The sequence below is a fragment of the Calypte anna genome, chromosome 18, assembly GCF_003957555.1.
Source record: "Calypte anna isolate BGI_N300 chromosome 18, bCalAnn1_v1.p, whole genome shotgun sequence".
Lineage (NCBI taxonomy): Eukaryota > Metazoa > Chordata > Aves > Apodiformes > Trochilidae > Calypte > Calypte anna.
The window spans coordinates 7,926,784-7,943,690 of record NC_044263.1 but is presented as its reverse complement, the minus strand read 5'-3'; the positions used below and the strand labels follow the sequence as shown (position 1 = coordinate 7,943,690).

The following is a 16,907-nucleotide window of genomic DNA, read 5'->3' as shown; positions in this document are numbered from 1 at the left end:
GTGTGCGTGTGTATGACACTGTGTGTGTGTGAGAGAAAGAAAGTTTTGGACACCGTGTGTGTGTGAATGTTTTGGACACCATGTGTGTGAGTGTGTGTCTTTGACACTCTGTGTGTGTGTATGTGTGTGTGTGTGTACGTGTATGTGTGTGTGCAGGCACTGACAGACCAGTTTATGGGGGCAGAAACTTTCACAAACTTTCCCTCCCTGAGCCCAACTGCTGACACAGGAAAGCAAACACACAGATGAGAGAAGAAAAATTTCAAAGTTTATTAAACATTAAGAATAACAGACCAACAAAAAAAAAAATAATATTTGGGCTGAACAGCATACAGGATGCATTCCATTTCATGTCATACAGTTAATTTGATCTCATTTGTTTAACTTGTATGTTAACAGATGCTGTCTTGTGGTGTTGCCAGAAATACGATGGTTGATCACTTGTAAGTTTTAATACATTGTTTTTCCCCATAAAAAAAGTCAAAAAAATAAAATTAAACTGCTCATCTAGTGTAAATTACTTGCAAAAATAGTTTTAAAGCAGTAATTGGAATTATTACAAATCCACAGAGGAAAGATATTCAAATGTTAGGGGGGTCCTTGAGCACAACTGACCTCATCCCACCTGCAGTTGATTCCTCAGAAGCCTTCCTTGCATTTTGAATTTCTTGCTTTTGTGGATTCAAGTCAGAACTTTATCTCCATGGTGCCAGGTTTAGTGACTTGAGCACCACTCAAAAAAAAGAAAAAAAAATTATTCCCCTCTGCTATGGGCTTTCTCATGGAGAGCCCCAAGGTGCTCAAATACATCTCAAATTCAGTTTATTTTTAGAGGGCATTCTTTTTTAAAAAGAAAAAAAAATCACTTCTAAGTTTCATTAAAAACAAAAAAAGACAAGCATTTTACCAATGCTTATGGTTTAATAAAGGTCAGTGGATTATTTAGACATACTATTAATTATTATGCAAATACTTATATTTCTATTTTTATAAAATTATAATTTCATATACCTACAAGCTCTTTTTGTGAGCAACAAAGCCACCAGAGGTGTAATGAGCCCAGCTAAGCTGTCCTTGGGAACTTCAAATGAGCTAAAACTTTCATAGATTTATTTTTTATTGTCACTTAGAGGAGACAGCCTGGCTACAGGACCTATTTAGCCCACACATTATTTTACCTTTTTTGGTTTTTTTCTTTTTTTTCAGGTTGTGCTTTCCAGAGGAGGTTATGTGGTGTTTCCCACAGGCTCCTCCAAACCCCTCATCCTAAAGATGCCCCAGGCTGAACCTTTGCCCTCTGCCCTCCCACCCAGCGGGATGGGGCCAGGAGGCAGCTGAGCTGCCTTGGGGCAGCTGCTGGGAACCTCTGTGCTCTTCTGTGGCCACCAATAAATCTGTGATATCCAGCCTACAAAAATGACCATCTCCCAACCTTTCCCTGTCCAAAAGAATTATTTTTTTTTTCCAAGCTGCCTTTTACATTTTTAAGACAGTTCTGTGGTCACAACACAGCCCGGCAATGGCTGTAGCTGGGTAAGCACCACCTGAGCTCCTGCTCCCCAGGTGTCACCCCAAGAATTCTCCTCCTGAGGGCAATTACAAAGTTCTTGCAATTTGCTGCCTTGCTGCTGACAGCGTAGGTGCAGCAGCAGCTGAATGAGCCCAAAGGAAAAGGGTGAGCAGCTTATTTCCTAGTGGCCATAGGCAGGCTGGCTTGTGCCCAACACTGTCAGGCTGCTTTCTCCACCAGTGGCTTCTCCTGACCTTTGGAAAATAACTTCCCTGTGCTTTAAACCTTGCTGTAGCACAGGGAAATTCAGCTTTCTGAATAAATGGTCCACAGGCAAGTACTGCATGTTCAGGGACACTCGGAATATGGTTTGTTTGAGGAAAAATACTGGGAAAAATACCCATTGATGTGAGGGTTGTTTTAATGCTGCACAAAATGCTGAGTCCTTTGTAACAATCTCCTGAAGCATGAATAATGATTTAGTGGAATGAACTTATTTGAAAATAATGTTGAAACACTGAGAAAGCTGTGAGCAAGACATGTAGCACCATATTTTCCTCACATCAATAACTGTATGCAGTACGTACACGTGTATACATGAACAGAGCTATTTATAAAAAAAAAATAATAATTCAGCAATTCAGCTGGAGACAGATTCTAGCAGCAGCAGCAGATTAGAAATGACCGAGTATTTTTGTTATATATTATTTTTCTGCCTTTACAAAATATTATATTGTCCAATCAAGAGCTGACTAAAATCCATGTTGTGCTTTGTTGCTACTGAACAGTTTCTTTTTGTGTTTCTCAATAGCAAAGTCTCTCTTTTTCAGTAATATGCAACATCATGGGAAGCCATATTACTTCCATAAAAATTTAATTTAAAGCACAGAACATGCCAGTGGTAGGCTTAAAATATTAAAGATTTTTTTAAAAAACCAACATCCAACAAACCCCTAAGCATTTCCTCTCTGTACAGTAATGGAGAATATATATCTTTGCTATATATTTTGAACATGGAATAGCTTTTTCTTTTTGCTATATATATATGTCTTTCAAAATACATTGTCAGTATTTGTACTTGAAAAATACTGTACAAAATGAACATATTACTATTATTCTGTATAAACTTTATACATTTTATAATATCTATTCTTTTGGTCTATAGTAAACACTTAGATTGATTGGATTAACCACAGTATATGACAACACCATCCCCTCCTGAAATACACCAGTGTCTCTTACATTCATTTTTCAGAAGTCCACTTTATATTACAACATATGTGTTCAAAAGCAAACAGAGTTTAAAACAATAAAGTTCAGAACCATCAGTTCATGTCACACTCAAAACAACAATCACTAGGAAATATGGGCTTTGCAAACTGGTGACCTCTTCTAACTGAATAAAAGTGATTTTTTTTTTTTTTTAGAACAGCAAGATATAATCCACAAAAAATATATTACACAACATGGAAAAAAAAAACCCAACTGAATTTAGGTATTTATTTAAATTTCAATCACAAAATGGAACTTGAAGAAATGCATAACTTACTGAAAAGAGAAAAGCCCCTCTGATTGCGACGTCGGATCTGGTTTGATACTGTGAATTTTGTCCTCGTTTCAGTAATTATCCTGCTGCTTATACATGCGCTCCCTGTGGCAGGGATACAATGAGCATGCTCATGGTAGCGTGGCTTCTATTTTAAACTTTTTTGTTAAAGACACTAAAACTCCTGTTGGGTAGGGAAACCATCCTACATCCACTGGGAACATCCGGGCTGCATGCGCTAGCGTACAACAGGATTATTGCTTCAGGTACAGACAGTGCAAGATACACACTCTGTGCTCTACCAAGAGTACTGCTACCTACCTGGGGTCTGTGGAGAGAAAAGGAACCTTAATAGCTACAGAGAAGCCATCATGGGATCTATAATGAGTACAGCTAACTCAGTCTAACAGCACTTTTAAAATCTGAAGACAATTATCACCAAAACTTAAAAATACAACAAAAGCGATCTATAAATTAATATTTCTGCAGTGTAGCACTAAATTATTATTTGTGCACTTTATTAGCATGTTAACTTCTCTGATTAGACATACTTAAACAATAGCTTGTTACTCTCGAAAAAAATGAGATCTACTTTTTTTTTTTCATTTTCCTTTTTTTCTTTTTTTTTTTCTTTTTTTTTTTTTAATATAATTTATACTGGGATCTTTCCAAGTAAATCAGGAGGATGGAACTGGTTACAATAACATAAAAAAAAAAATCCTACTCTGAAGCAGCACTGAGGAAATATAATAAAAAGCTTACTATGGCGGTTCTCAACAGTCCAGGTAAAAATGTGGCACCCTTTGAAGAGGGCTTCATAAAAATGGGAAGTGCTCAGATGCACACACACACAGAAGCACAGACACACATGTGAACGCACGTGCACACACACACACGCAGCTACACGCACACAAAAAAACCTGTAAGTCAGTTTTGTTTCTGCTTCTGGTAAAGTGCTGAAGACAGAAAAGGTTGGTTTGGGTGTGGTGCTATCAAACAGGAAACACATTGTCCATCTAGTCAAATGCCAACCCGCAACGAAAAACGAAACGAGACAAAAAAAGAAAGAAAAAAAAAGAAGAAAAAAGAAAAACAACAAAAACCAAACCCCGTTCCCCCCCTTGACTTGGATTTACAGGGGGCCGTGTCGAGCTTCGTACTTGGCCAGGACGTTCTTGCACTTGCCCAGCTCCTTCCTCAGGTCAGCCACCTCCTGGCGCAGAGCCGAGTTCTCCTTCTCCAGGAAGGATGCACGGATGGCGATCTGGTTTTCCTTCAGCCGCCGCGCGTCCCGGGAGCGCTTGGCAGCCATGTTGTTCTTTCTACGCCTTGCCCAGTATTTGTCATCCTGCTCATTGAACACAGACAGAAACAAACAAGGTGTTAGATTTCAGCACGCTCGGCGGCCACCAGGATGTGCTGTGAGCCACAGACTGCGGGCTGGGGAGGACTCAACTCCACGCGTGCCGCTTGCCTGGCCCGGCGAGCCCTGGATGGGGAAAAAGTTAGAGATTTCCATGGTTTAATCCACCCAGGGAGCACAGATGTCAGCCTGTGTTTCTGCCTACGTGTTTATGCTAACTCCCTCATCTTCTTGACTGTGAATTCCTCCAGGGAAAATCGCAGCACCATTCCAATGGTGCCATTCACCTCACATCCATGATGAGCTGCTCGGCTGCCTTCCCATGTGGTGACTCGGTCCCTGCTGGAGCTGTGCCCATCACCTCTGGGACAGTCCTGCTCCTCCTCACCAGTCAACACCTGGGTCACACTCTTCCTTGGCATCACCCATTCTATCAGTCAGCTCTTTTCTGTGTTCAAAGCTCTTTCTCTACAGAGCCCTGAAGAGTTTCTGTTTGCACCCTAGAGCAGCAAACCCCAGGGATGGGATTCCTTGGCACCACCCGCAGAGCGATTAGCACAAGAGGCTTTGACTGGGGGAAAAAAATCCATTTGCCAGAAATAGGTCCACTCACCTCTGAAGTTTCATAAGCTAACGCACTCCCCAAGTGTCATCCCCAAACACTTGCCTCTAGGAGATCACTTCATTGCATTGATGCATCAATAGCTCTAAAGTCACTCTGGTGTAGTTTCACCTGATTTTTTCACTCTCCAAATGAGGTGGCCTTCAGTGAAATGGGAGCTTCAGCATTGCTTGGGAACATAATTAAGTTGTAGAACTGTGGAACAACTCAGTAAATGCAAAGTAGACAGAATCTCTCACAAAAAGTGACATTCAGTTCCCTGTGGAACAAGAGTGATGCAGCCATTCAACCCTCAAACTGCCTGGTCAAGCCCTACAGCTCAAACTTCCCCTCCCAGAGTCATCTCTCCATTTTTATAAGTTTGCACGTGTTTGTGGGGCTCTCTTGTTCCCCCAAGCATGGCAGCACAGCTCCATTTCCACCAGGAGCCACCTGCTCCTCCACTGCACTGAACAGACCCCACAACTCCTCTGCCCTTCAGCACGAGGTGCCAGGCCCCACACTGCTGCTCTGCATCCTCTCCCACTGCTTGTAGAAAAGCAAACCAAGAGCAAAATGACTGCTACGTGTTCTCTGCAGCTGCTTTATATAGTTTACCTTAATGAAGTGTGCAACAATGGAGATTTGGAACCCGCACATCTCCAAACTGCTCCTTACCAGTACTTAGATAGGACCCCACAAAAATCCTCTTAAAAACAAGCATGCAGCAAAAAGCTATGACCCAAATCTTGTTTATAATTTCCCATCTCATTCCACTCCATAAAAATCAGCTTTAAGCAATTTATTAGTGTGCCACCTAGGCTTCATCCATCTTTATTTTAACAAATTGCTATGGCAAATCCCTTAATCCAGGCCTGAAAGAGGTAAGGCTGGCATTTCAAAATCACATGCAACACAGAGACGATTGACTGGTCTAATCTGCTTACCCTCCCCCAGAACTCAACAGCCATTCCACATGCCAGGGCAGAAGCAGCACTTGGGTCAAGCACTCTGAAATGAGTCAAGGGCAACTGATGTGATTACCTCAGGGAAATGAGAGACCCTGAACTTTTAGCTCAGTCCGAGGCTCAAAAGCTCTATTCCTCCCTACTGCCTGCAGGACTCTGCTGTTCCCATCTCTGGCATGGACCAGCTCTAGGGCATCTTTGGCAAAAGCTTTCCTTGACCTAGGAGGTATCACAAGGTGACAAATGGCACTGAGGAGCAGAGTCCATTCTCCTCACACTGCCATTTCTGTACTGAACACAGTGGTAACTTTCCCCATGTGAGACATGATGTGGAGCAGAGAAACCTTGCTGGACAAAAGCTGAGGATCCTGCAGGCAGTGACAGCAACACTGAGCCACCTGAGCACTGCTGGAATGAGATTTCTGGACTTTAACTTGCTCAGGAGTATCCTTAGGGATAAAAATAGCAAATAGCATCAGCTTCTCTTGCTAATGCTATCAATCTGGTATAAACACGTGGCATCCCAGGCTCTTCACAAGCACAGCCAGGGATTCCCACTGACTCCAACAGGCTTTCAAGTCTGTGTCTTAGGGGGCACTGACAACAGTAGAAGAAATTCTGCACTGACTACCTCTGACTAAAAAAAATCCTTTTGGAAATCACATACTGGGAGCAGAATTTTGCAAGTAACAACAAACCTCACAGTTGATTGGTAAGGTGGATCAGTTGATCAATTTGACCCTCTCCTCATGCTCTGCACTCTTCACATCTCAGAAGCAGTGAGAGGCACAGACAAGGGTGCTTTTTCCTTTTAAGCAGTCCCTTACTATTGTAATATATTTTGAATATTGTGTTAAAGTACACTTCTTAGCAGAATAATTTTGTTTGCTTCTCCTACAACTAGTTTAGATTCTTTATCCTAGCCTAGTAGTGTTTACTATAGTGTTTCCCTTCATTATTAAACACATTGCTAAAGCATCTTTGAAACAAAACACAACATACTTCATTCTGTCATCCATGGACCCTGGAAGAGACAGATTCTCCTGTGAAGAATTCCCAATCTATGCTGGTGAGACAGAGGATGAAGGAAAAGGAAACATCATCAGACTGTTTCATAAGTGGGAAATATAGGACAAAGTAAGCTTGTGCAAGGGCACACAGGACGTTTCTGGCATACAAAGGAAATGAATATTGATCTCATGAATTTCAACTGTTGTGTAACCAATAAGGGACCTCCTCCCCTCAGTCGTATTCAGAATCAATACAGTTTTATCCTACAACAGCCATATTTAGCTTGGCATGTGTATCTTACATGAGAAAACAGATTCATGCTCCAAACTTCAACCTCAGAGAGTAAATGCCATGGAGTCTGCACCAACACCCTCACCACCAGTTCCAAATTACCTTCAGGTCATCTGGGATGAAGACTTTACGAGCTTTCTTAATCATTGGCTGTGGTTTCAGCTCTTCTTCAGAGAATTTACGCTTCCGAGGGTCAAACATCTCCTGGCCAGGAATGCTGGAAAGAGCCAGATCTGCAGGGTCAGGTTCATAGCCAACAGGAACTTGGATAGTCTCAGGATCAATGGGGCTCGGTGTGTTTCGGTTTGCTGGCAAGATCTGACCTACAGAAATAAAGGATAAACTCAGCTATGTTAGAAGAAAATGTAAATAACATCACTGAACATGAACTTTAGAAGAATGCTGAATACTTTACAAGCAATAATTCTTTAAACTTTCACTGTAAATTTGTTATCTGTTCTTGCTAAACTCAGATTGTCCATTTTGTAGGGTGCACGTTGAGATCCAGACACACTCATTCCCTTATGCTCAGAATTGGTTCCTAATTCTGGCTGCTAATCTCAGATGCCCACTGAAGATGACCAAATCCAACACTGAGGTGCACGGGACTGCAGGGAGAAGAGATGCTGCTCCAACCTGTGCCACTTCAATAGGAACACAATCTTTGGAATAAATCATTAACACTGCCATTTAGCTCTAATTTACTCACAACACCAGCATTCTTCCTAGGTTTCTCATACATGGTTTTCTACATGTATGTAGAAACGTACCTTGGAGGGTACGTTCAGTACCCTCATATGGTTTAATCAGACAATGTACAGTACTTGCAATAGGACAGTATCTCATGAAAACATATTTTCAAGCTATGCTAAAGCACTCCACTAAGGACACTGCTATTTTCTATGAAATCCTACTGGTAATAGTCTAAAAGACAGTGAAGGGAACGAGCAACACAAAAGGCTACAATGACTACTTAAAGATGCCCTGCAAAAAGGAAAGAGCACTTATCCATGCTACATTTGCTCTTTTACATTATATAAAATTTAATAAAAAGGAGCCCATGCCCAGAAAAGAATTTTGTTTTCCCCCATTTTTTCTTTTTATAACTTACTGTCCTCAAGGTCCTATACCACTGATTTAGGCACCATTCCCACTAAAAATCCAATTTAAAATCTCAGCCAAAAGTTCCAAAAATAGGATCCTCAAGTCAGCTGCCTAAACATGGACTATCCCCAGGGGCAGAATTTTCAGAAGTTTTCACATGCCTCAGAAGTACAAGCCTCACAGACTTCAGAGAGAGGAAGACTTCTGATTGAAGCAGAGATTCTTTTATAATTCTGGAGATTAGCTCATTCACTTTGCCTTCAGAGATACAGAGGCTTTCATAATAACTACACAAACATCCTGTGACCGTGTAAGATTTCCTTATTCGTGCCTGCATCTGCAATATTTAGGGTGTAAAATGGTAAACATTAAATGTCATTTCTAATTCCAAACCAAGGCCGCTGTTAACAATGCAGTTCTTATTTTAATCTAAAAGATTGCAGCAACAATATCGGAGCTGCAGGGGAGGGAATCACATTGCCGACTGAGGAGTCGCCTTCTGCAGCTCCTGGTTTAAAATAGCACTGATAAAATCAGCTTCCAGGAACGGCTACTGAGGGCCTGGGAGAGGAGAAGAGGAGGATCAAAGTTATTAAAAAATATATATATTTATGTGCAGCTACAGGAGGGCGAGCTGGAGGGAAGGATCACCAATAGCAGAGCGATTCCTCTGCTGCTCGGGCCCTCTCGCCCCGCACCAAGGGCCGTGGTGCTGCCGCAATGGATCGAGGGGACAGGCCGGTCCGGTCCGGTCCAGGGAAGGGGAGGGGACTGAGCCTCCCCGGTCCTGGAGGGTTCCAGTTGGTCCCCGCAGGATGCTGCGAGGTCCCCGCGTGTCTCCTGCCACCCGTGTCGAGGGGCGGTGGGAAGAGCCGGGCCAGGGAGGGTTTCAAAGCAGCCCAAAGGGCATCCGGCAGCTCGGAAGGGATGGTTAATCTCATTTCAGATACACGGCCTGACAAAACAGGTTTATTGAAAGGATTACATGCAGGAAAGCTGCCTCTGATGTGAGTACACTTGTAGCACGGCAGTCCCATGGTTTGTTTTTTTTTTTCTTATGCAGACAAATTTATAGGCAGATGCACATAAAAATCTTACAAATGGTGTAGGACACAGAAATGAAGGAAGACCAGCCCTGAATGCTTCTTTCTAAAAGACAAGTGGATTGTGAAACCTATCCCAGCTTTCTAATTGCCCTAAACAAATGAGCCTGTATTTAAATACTGCTGAAGTCCTAGATACACAGTATCAGTTTACATATCATCATTTATCTATAGTGTGCCATATTACACAACCACATGAGCTTTGCACTCGTTTGCCTCCAGAAATTTTACAGTATCCCTCTGAAAATGGAAAGGGCAAAAATGCTCTTCTGAAATACAGGAAATTGAGGCATCTCATCTGGTGATGCAACAGCAAAACAAAGGAAAGAGCAACACATCCCTAAGGTGATCTGGAAGAGAAGAACTTACAGCACTCAAGATCCTACCTCGTTCCCTATATGCATGCATTTCACTTCCCCTGGTTTAAAACACTCTCAGTACTAAAGATCTGCTCCTTCATCAAACAAGATGTCCAAGGTGCCAACATGAAGTTAATTCAAGGTGAATGCTGTTCACTAATGTAAAGCCCAAATGAATCATGCACACAACTGAACATCACCACCTGGGAACCTGAAGATTCTTGCTCTTGTAAGATATTCCAACACCCCCACTGCATGCACACAGAATCACAGAATCATCCAGGTTGGAAAGGACCTCTGAGATCATCAAGTCCAACCCTTAATCCACTCCTCTCAGCCTGCACAGGCTTTGTTCCCTCACACTCCTGTAAATGATAAGAACTCCACTCAGAACAACAGAGTTAATAAGGCATAAAACCCAGTGTTTCCTTGTCCAGAGTTTTATGTTAGGCAACTCCTGGCACTTGGTATCTTTTTATTTATTCTAACAAGTTTTGCCAATACTACAAGCCAGGAACCTGTCTTTGTTAGTGTACTGGCTAATGGCCACCACATCGATGTGGTGCTGGAACTCGTTGTAACCCAAGATGACAGAGTGGGCTGCACTGGACTTGCCACTGCTGTTATTGCAGGAGTACAGTACATGGCCTCATGTTACATTGCTCTGCAAGGTCCTCTCCCTGTGTGTGCATGGCACTTCAGCTGCACATCCTTCTGCCGAATTTGTTCAGGGTGTTATTTTTATGCACTAAATTCCTTGCAATCAGAGGTAGGTCAAATAAGCACAGCAATCTGAACGTCATGTGCCCAGCAGCCAACTAATCCTCACATCAGCAAGCTTCACAGCTGTCACAACATCCAGAGAAGGAACTGGTCAGAGGCTGTGATGCACAAAGAATCAGCCAAGGAAGAAGCCTACAGCACCAGCCACCTGGGCTGAGCAAAGGTGAAGCACCTCACTGCTCAGCATCAGGAGCCAGATGCCTTCATTGCCAGGCTCTGTATTACTTAAACACTCTGCACTCACAACAGCAAATTTTCACAGCAGTGAAGTAGTTGGACTGTTTAATGTGCTTAGCTTTGTTCTCAATGGTGGCTGGCAGTTGCCAAGTGTTTTGGAAAGAACTTGGCCCCTCTATTTAAGTTGCTGAAATGAGAGCTCTTGAGCATTAAGCTCTTTTGGAAATCCAGCTGCAGAGCTTCATGGTGGTGGATGGAAGCTGGGAACAATGGTTAATGGAAACTTCCCCTCATACCACCCTAGTGATGTGCCTCAAACATGGTCTGGAGAGACCACAACTATGTCAACACTGGCCTTTTGTCTGGAGGCTTTCCCAACTGTAGAGCTCCACTCAAGCAACACCAAGGATGCCAGGACAGACACAGCTCCAGGTGTCTTCTGGCAAAAGAATTGGCAGGTTTGGACAACCCCACCAGTTACGGTTGCCCCAAGATCTTGCCTTCACTCATGCTCTTGGTGTTGTTCTGGAAAATGTTAGCAATAGTGGAAAATTTTCCAGAAAGAAGGACTTGAAAGAAAGTTGGCTGTTCTAAACCTTCCAGTCCTCCTCCCAGCAGACTGCCAGTGAGGAAGTCCAAGAGCCTGGCAATATTTTCAGTGTGGTTCCTTGTTCAAAGAGAAATGGACTGAGGCCAATCACTTGTGTCATCTGGGTCACCTAACAGCTGGTAAAAAAAAAAAAAAAAAAAAAAAAAAGAAAAAAGAAAGAAAAGCAGCAGCTTTTAAGTGCTTGCAAGAATTAAAATTCACAACTCAAAAGTAAAGTAGCATTTTTATATACCTACAAAACCAAAATGCTGATCTGGTATCACAGGGAGCTCAATTACTGTATCCTGACTCTTAATTTCTCCCTTTCAAAAGATCCCACCTCCCAGCTGTGCCCAGGAGAGTCAAGACACAAATAATCTCTTCAGCTGCACTACTGATTGACAGACTGATCTGTATTGCAAGAGAACCCCAGGGAACTGTGTGCAACTCAGTCTTGACTTATTCAACTCCCATAAAAATATACCTGGATTTTTAGAAAATCTCCTTTCTTGCAGCCCCTTCCATGCTTTTCATCAGCTCAACAGCTGGCTGGAGAATAGCAACAAGAAAAGAAAAGGGAGTGGAAATGTTCTAATAAAAATATTTTCCCCTATTTTTTACAGTTGTTGGAGGGAAAGAGGAGTTTTTCATTCAATTTGTTAGCAGTTCAGAGATAAAATACATGCTTTTTAATAATTTTTCCTTATAAGCTAAAGGCACTTTGGGTATGTCAGTCAGACTATATAGTACTGAGTTTAAACTGACAGATACTCCTCACCCAGAGCTGCGCCAGAGAACCCCACTGCTCTGACAATGTTTTCCACATCATCTCTCTGCTTGGCAGCTGACCAGCTATTTGGGATAGTTCTCCAAGTCCAAATCACAGCCTGCCCTAGACTAACCCATCATCTCTTTCTGCATTAACCCCTTCAGCCTCTAGGAAACCTTCTCTCAATGCAGAACACAAGGCAGTGCAGGAATCAGGACAGGCAAAAACGCCCTCAGGCAGTAAAGGAGTATTCTTAAGGACAGTTTCTTGTCTGATTATAGTTCCCCAGTTGCAGTATTATAAACATCATCTAATTTCCCTACTATTTGTACTTTAGTGTCTTCCAGAAACTGGAACAATTACATAGATAATAAAACCATAAGCTACACCAACACACAAGGGAATGATGAACCACACTGTATGAGCTTCCAGCCTGCATGAGGCAGGACCAAACCAACCCCTCTGTGCCTGGGGGTGAGGAAGACACTTCATGCCTGGTGTTATTTATGTAAGCTGTTACTAGAGGAGCTTTCTTTTCTTCTGAAGCAACAGGAGATGAGTGTATTTTGACCAGTGCTACAACCTGGCACAGACATTGTTCTATTCTTTATCTTACACAAACTTGATGCTGTTGAACATGGGGTGAATGCAAATTCTTCCTTTGGAAATAAGGATCTTGCTCTAATGCAACCACAACCTACTCAATGCTAACATACACTAAAAGACAAGCACATTAAAGTGTTTTTAAAATGTGTACTCTTTCGAGACATCAGTATTGTTTACAAATCTCATGTATTTCATGATAAAAAAAATTGTTATTTCCCCTCAGCACTGTGTGCCTCCTGCTCTGGGCCCCTACAGTATTATTACAGGCAGGCCTGGTAGCCCTACTGAGATTGTCTGACACTTCCCATTAGAGGATGCTGTCTTCAGTTCCTCAGACCTCTTGCCAGACTGCAACCACTCTGTTTGGATTTACATGTGCCAATTAGATTTCTGCCAAAATGGTCCTAGAGTTTCCAGAAAAGAGTTCAGAAGGAAAAAAACAACAACTTTGTTTTGAACCTGTTAAATTTTTCTGGCAAACTTTCCACTGAACTGTGCTAGCTGCCTGTGCACTGGAATAGAGAGAAGATCCTAGATCAGTGGAATTTCCCTCTCCTATAATCTATTGCCCATTTCCTAAGGCTGGGTGAGAAAGGGGCAATTTCAAATAAGTGGTGAGGACTTAAAACTGAGAAGGGGGCAAGAAGGTGAGGAAAGAAACAATGAATGAAACTGGGAGTCAGAGGACAGGGGAAAATCCTGGAAGAGGAAGGCTGCTTCTGTAAAGGCTGGGATGAATGAGGTCAGTAGATGAGCATCCTTGAAGGAACAGGGCAGGAGAGTTCCTGTGCTGATGGTACAAACTCCAGACTCCTGAGTCTCACAGATCCTCTGCCATCACCCAACAGTAAGTGCACTGGAAAAAACACCCTGTCCCTCTTCAGCTCCTTGCAGCAAGACTTATGTTGTCCTCCTCTCCTCAGCCCAAGCACAGGATTCTGTGGGATGCTGCCAGGTCCATTCCTACACATTTCCAACGTGCCTGTAGTAGCAGTGGCCCACTGGAAAATCCAGGTCTTGTTTTTACCTTGTTTTTAAAATTAAATGTAAGGGCTGTTTTAAGAAGCACAGGTGTGGTAGCAACAATCTTTAAAGTTTTGATCCCATACTCTTTTTCACAGATTCTTTCCTCATTCAGGAGCTACTCATTTTATCCATTTTGATTTATCTAAATGGACCCACATATTATTTGCCACAAATGATTCCAAGCTCCTGTCAAGATACAATTATCAACTTCCCAGAGTTTCCTCCAGCACTGATAACTACTGCATCTGTGTGCTTCAGAGAAACAATTTTTTTTCCCCCAAGACGTATATGAAAGAAGGGGCAGTGCTTCCTCTTGCAGGTGAAGGACAGAAGCACAGATTTTTCAAAACTAAAGTAAGCAGCCAGCCTCACAGATAAGCTGACATTATAGGCACCATCTGCATTCCAAATCTCACTGTTGCAGGTTGGGGGCTGTAACCGATGCAAGGGAGGGTCACCCAAGGTATCCAACTGGGCTCCTCACAAAAAGGGAAGCAGACAGTGTGACAAGCTCACATAATCAAGTGATTCACTCAGAATTCTGCTGAAACTTCATGTCAAGACACAGTCTCTCAAGACGAAATCCTTCTGTCCTTCCTGCCAGATTTTCTCTTCTCCTCCTGACGTTCCTCGCATCCTCTCAAATCTGCAGTAAATGAGGTCAGGATCCAAGATCCTACAGATAACTGCTTCCTTCCTGATACAGCCTTGACTCAACCCAGAGCTGGTCTGACCTCTGCATACAAAAGGGGAAAGGGAAAAAAGAGGATATAATGTAATTAAAGTCTGCATCTCCAAGCAGACAGGGAAACTGAAGCTATCTGAAGCTGTACATGTGGCCTCTGGTCAAATGTTTGGACTCCTTTGAGGGTTTGACTTTGTAATATAGTTAGCATAGAGTGCATGCAACAAGCTGTGCCTGTAACATTTTGCCCTTCAAAAGCAACAAATAAATGAAAATGAAGCACCACCAGGTAAAACTTTCCACTATGTCTAGAAGACTTAAGGCTCTGCTGTTCCAGAAGATCCATATTCTGAAAACCTTACCCCATGTGTAACCTGTGTGAAGGCAGCACTTGGCTCACTGAGGCCCCATTTCTAAAAGCTACCAGGAAATCAAACCTCCCTTTCCCCCTGAATAGCCCCTGCAAGCTGCCTGAAAGTAATTATTCCTGCTCTGAACATTTCCCTTGCTGAAGTGCTACACACAGGAACTCAGGGTTTGATCTTGTTTCTAGGACACTGCACAGGGATTTTCAAACTCTTGAAAAGCATGGAATTCACAGCCCTCTTAAATGCCTTTCTGATTTTTTGTAGGGTGCAACTTTCCTTACAAAAATGGCACTCAGTGGGGACAGGGCCTGAAGAGAAACTGCAGGGAAGAACATTCAAACAGATATTTCTGATTTACACTTGGCTGAGGTTCACATTTCATATCAATATGATGATATTTCTGTTTCATTGAAGGTTCATGACATCATCTGGCATGGCTGTGTATATTTTTATTAGTAATTCACATATCATAAGGCTCCTCAAAAAGTAGAATTCTTCCTTCTTCCCTTAAAGGGAAGGTTCCAAAGAAACTTCAGAATTGTTTGTTCTGGAGACAAAAAGATCCATTTTTCTTCCTTTGGTCAACTACATTTCCAGCTTCATTAAACTAATCCCCAACAGTAAATTTTAAATAAAGGCCCAACTTTAGAGAACAGCCTCATATGGCATTGATAAATCTGCTTTCATATGGAATACAGCTCAGAACAAAGGCAACACTTGTCCTCGAGAAGTGTTCATGCCATGTGCTCTGCAAGACTGCAGATCAAGTGAGTTCCTCTCACATAGTTCCATTTATTTGGCTGATGAACATGCAGGACAGCACACCCTCAGTCAGTAAACAGGTCTTGCAAAAAGCCCTCGTGTAATCCTGACAGCATGTGCCACCTGTGACTCATGGAGCTGTCACCCAGTCCTGGTACCCAAGCCCATCTTGCTGGGGTGTGTTACCAAAACACAGCCAGATTTCAGATGGCATGGAAAGGCCATGTGAACCAGGTACATTTCCTCCAACTCCCTATCAGTAGATAATGGCAAGGCTGTGAGACAGAAAACAGATGATATCAGCTGTGCTCTGAATATATCCCTTAAGAAAAAGGGGTCACTGGGCAGAGTTACAGAACTTGCAAATCTTGCCTTCCCTTTGATCTGTTCTGGACACTCAAATCTGAACTCTCTGTTGAATTCACTTTTTATTGTTACTTTTTACAGTCTCTGTTCACTAAAACAAAGTATGTGACAAACTAAAATGACAACTTACAGAGAATGATTTGTAAATAGAAAATAATCCCATTTGAAGAAGCAGAGATGCCAGAATGAGGGCACACTATTCCCAAAACCTTCTAAGTCAGTCTTAGTATATTTTCTTTTTTCTGACTTAAATTAGGACATGTTTTGGGAAAAGAAAACAACAAAAAACCAAACAAATCAGCAAAACCTCAAAACTTGTTTTGTTACAGCCCAGTAGCTGCAGAAGTCTAATTTGCTTTTACATACAAGTTTTATTCCCAATGAGCACACACAAAAAAAGCCCAATGATGTGTGATTGTATCTTTTTCTCTACTGATACATTTATCTTCATTTACCAAGTATATAAACGCATCAGTCTTGGGCAGTCTGAAAAATGGGTCAGAGGAGGAAGGGAACACATAATGGCTGCTAAGGAAAAATTCCAGGAGAATTGCTGGAGAATTCTCCAGGAGGATTCCAGACTGTTGCACGCAGACCTTATCCGTGTGTCCGTAACTCCTTCTTTACAGCCACTGAACAGGAATAGAGGTTTTTGTGGTACATCATAGAATCATAGAATTGGCTGGGTTGGAAGGGACCTCAGAGATCATCGAGTCCAACCCTTGTAATCTTATGGAAGATTAACTCTCTTTTTTAGGTGAGGTTGGCCATGACAGGATTATTCTTAAGGCACAGACAAACCCAGGAACTTCAAAAAGCAAGTCTGATTAAAAGAAATTACAACACTGGGCAAAACATTGTCTTATAAATTTACTTCTAGACATAAGAGTCAGAAGCACAGGGGACTCTTCACAGAAATC

The 16,907-nt window shown here is 42.2% G+C and overlaps 1 protein-coding gene across 3 annotated transcripts in view; it reads right to left on the bottom strand.

Moving 5' to 3' along the window:
- Positions 1-246: 246 nt before the first annotated feature.
- The window catches only part of HLF (HLF transcription factor, PAR bZIP family member), a 35,227-nt gene continuing 18,566 nt past the window's right edge, over positions 247-16,907 (bottom strand). The window contains exons 3-4 of one of the 3 annotated variants that reach the window (XM_008494463.2): positions 7,393-7,613; positions 247-4,404 (exon numbers count right to left, since the gene is read on the bottom strand). In XM_008494463.2, the coding sequence (XP_008492685.1) occupies positions 4,189-4,404; positions 7,393-7,613 (437 nt within the window). In that variant the 3' untranslated portion in view covers positions 247-4,188. Of the gene's footprint in view, positions 4,408-6,962; positions 7,055-7,392; positions 7,614-16,907 lie in introns of those variants that run through there. The other 2 variants (XM_030461657.1, XM_030461658.1) reach the window with 2 other exon arrangements.